A 2,213-nucleotide genomic window follows, 5' to 3' on the forward strand; every position below is an offset into this window, starting at 1 on the left:
GGTTCTTTCTCCCCTTAACATACTCTCACACTGAACAAAGCAGACTCATTTTATGCAGCTGTCCTTGTAGACTGATAAAAATCTATAAAAGTGTAGTAAGTTTTGGTTTCAGGTCTTCCTGATATCAACAGTATTGCAATAATGCCACTATATTGTCCGTAATAGTTTTTATTCATTGAGATTGTTTGGTAAAACCTGTTCTGTTATTGACTAAAATTTTACCAGAGATTCTGTTGTGATGAAGTTAAATATTCTTTGAATGTAACAATATTGCATAGAGAATATTGTACAAGATAAAGAGGCACAAACTATGCTCCTGGCACAAAATTTGCTTTAATATTATCGATACTTTCCCAAACAGATCTTTATGTTATGCAAGTGTTACCAAAACACCTTTTTGTTGGTGAAAAGCAACCACAATACAGTTCATATTTAACTATATCTCTGTTAGGTCCCACAGATAGTGCACCATTGGAAGGCTATAATGTCCTTGCATTATTTGCATTTGTATAAAGTTACAGATCTTTAAGACATAAGCTAGCCTGTCTCAACAAGTCTTGAAAGGCATTATTATAAAGTTCAGCACCAAAGTTGTTCACTAGTACATAAAAGTCACCCAACATTAGATACTATTTAGAAAGTTTAATATATGACTGAAAATAAACATGAATTAGCAACAGTCTTGGAGTTGCTACATCTCAACTAGGTTTATCTCCTTTTTGAACACATTTATACCACCATCTAGTGTCCATTTCAGGAAATGACGATCTTTGATAAATATTAAACTTTTTGAACATGTTTTTTCTTGCATTTCAGGTGATGATTAGGCTGTGATGTGACTTACTGAGCAATAATGATTTTTTTCAGGGTTTCCAGCACCCTGTTTTACAGGTTACCAGCACCTTGTAGATTCATATAAAAGACGAATCTGATATTAAAAAGTCTCAGAAGAGTTCAGCGTGTCCGCTGGTGGAATCACTGTCGTAGCTCTCTGTCCCTGCGCAGTGAGTTGTCTCCTTCAACCTCATTAACATATTCATCTGTGGTAATAGGAACAGTATATTACATGGTAAATCTTCATAAGTAAGAACTATGTAGATACAATTTAAATACTTTATATAACTTACCAGTGGGTCTTCTTCTGATTTTGCCTGAGCAGGCTGCTTGCCTGGACTGCCCTCCTGAGATATATTGTACCCGTCGAACCCTACGTCCTCTGGCCGAAGTCGCAGCAGGGAATGCCACTCGTGTTGCTGTGGACTTGCCACCCAAGGGAAGCTCTCCATCACCCACTTCGCCGGGTCCTCCCATGCTGCCTTACGCCCATACATCTGCAGAACAAACAGACAATTATTTGTTTGCTTGCTTTAACATGTCAATATTGTAATGATGGACATATGATGGAAGGCACCTTACCTGCAGCCCTTCTCTGACAGCCTCCAGCATGTAGGGGATGATGGAGTAGTTCCACAGATCGGTGAACCACACTCTTGAGCCTTCAACATCCATTGGGCAGGACAAAAAGAGTCGAGGTCCTGTGGTGGACAAACAATGTTTTACATGAATCAATATATTAAGCCAGTTTCATACATAAGAAAAGAGTGATTTATTTATATGAAACAACATTAGAAAGAGTTGAAAAATTCTAAGGTAGGCATATGGGTGATTGTGATTGATGAACACTCACCAATTGTGACATCAGAAGAACTATGTGTTTCCAGGAAGCGGTTGAGATGATGCCAAACACATGGGATCCACTCAATAATCTTAACTAGCTCGCCGTTCCTCACACGACTGCTGATCTCGGTTTCTAGAAGCTTCCGTCGCAGGTACCGACCCAGAAAACCTTTCAGCGGCTCCATATGATTAGCACACAAAACCCATCTGAAATAAGAGAGCAAGTACAAGACTGGATCCACCTTTACCCATGTATTATGAGCTTGAGCAAAATAAGTGTTGAGAAATGCTTGCAGGACCTCTTGTGGAGAGTTGAGGTATGGCAATTAGCTAACCCAAATTATATATGCTATATAATACATAGAAAAATACAATTTTATAAATTACATATATATTACATATATTATAAATATATATATATATCTTTTTTTTTTAAACTTGTGAGCGTAGAATGATTTCTAAAAGATCATGTGACACTGAAAACTGAAGTAATGGCTGCTAAAAATTCAGCTTTGCCATCACAGGAATAAATTAGA

The 2,213-nt window shown here is 37.6% G+C and overlaps 1 protein-coding gene across 3 annotated transcripts in view; it reads right to left on the minus strand.

Annotated features, from left to right (window-relative positions):
- Positions 1 to 314: 314 nt before the first annotated feature.
- Positions 315 to 2,213, minus strand: part of nav2b (neuron navigator 2b) — an 82,507-nt gene continuing 80,608 nt past the window's right edge. For all 3 annotated transcript variants that reach the window (XM_016551998.1, XM_016551997.1, XM_016551996.1), the window contains 4 exons: positions 1,688 to 1,884; positions 1,417 to 1,535; positions 1,128 to 1,331; positions 315 to 1,040 (listed from right to left, as the gene is read on the minus strand). In XM_016551998.1, coding sequence (XP_016407484.1) covers positions 945 to 1,040; positions 1,128 to 1,331; positions 1,417 to 1,535; positions 1,688 to 1,884 — 616 coding nt within the window. In that variant the 3' untranslated portion in view covers positions 315 to 944. The remainder of the gene's footprint in view (positions 1,041 to 1,127; positions 1,332 to 1,416; positions 1,536 to 1,687; positions 1,885 to 2,213) is intronic.

Source organism: Sinocyclocheilus rhinocerous, unplaced genomic scaffold (assembly GCF_001515625.1).
Source record: "Sinocyclocheilus rhinocerous isolate Xijiao unplaced genomic scaffold, SAMN03320098_v1.1 scaffold255, whole genome shotgun sequence".
NCBI lineage: Eukaryota > Metazoa > Chordata > Actinopteri > Cypriniformes > Cyprinidae > Sinocyclocheilus > Sinocyclocheilus rhinocerous.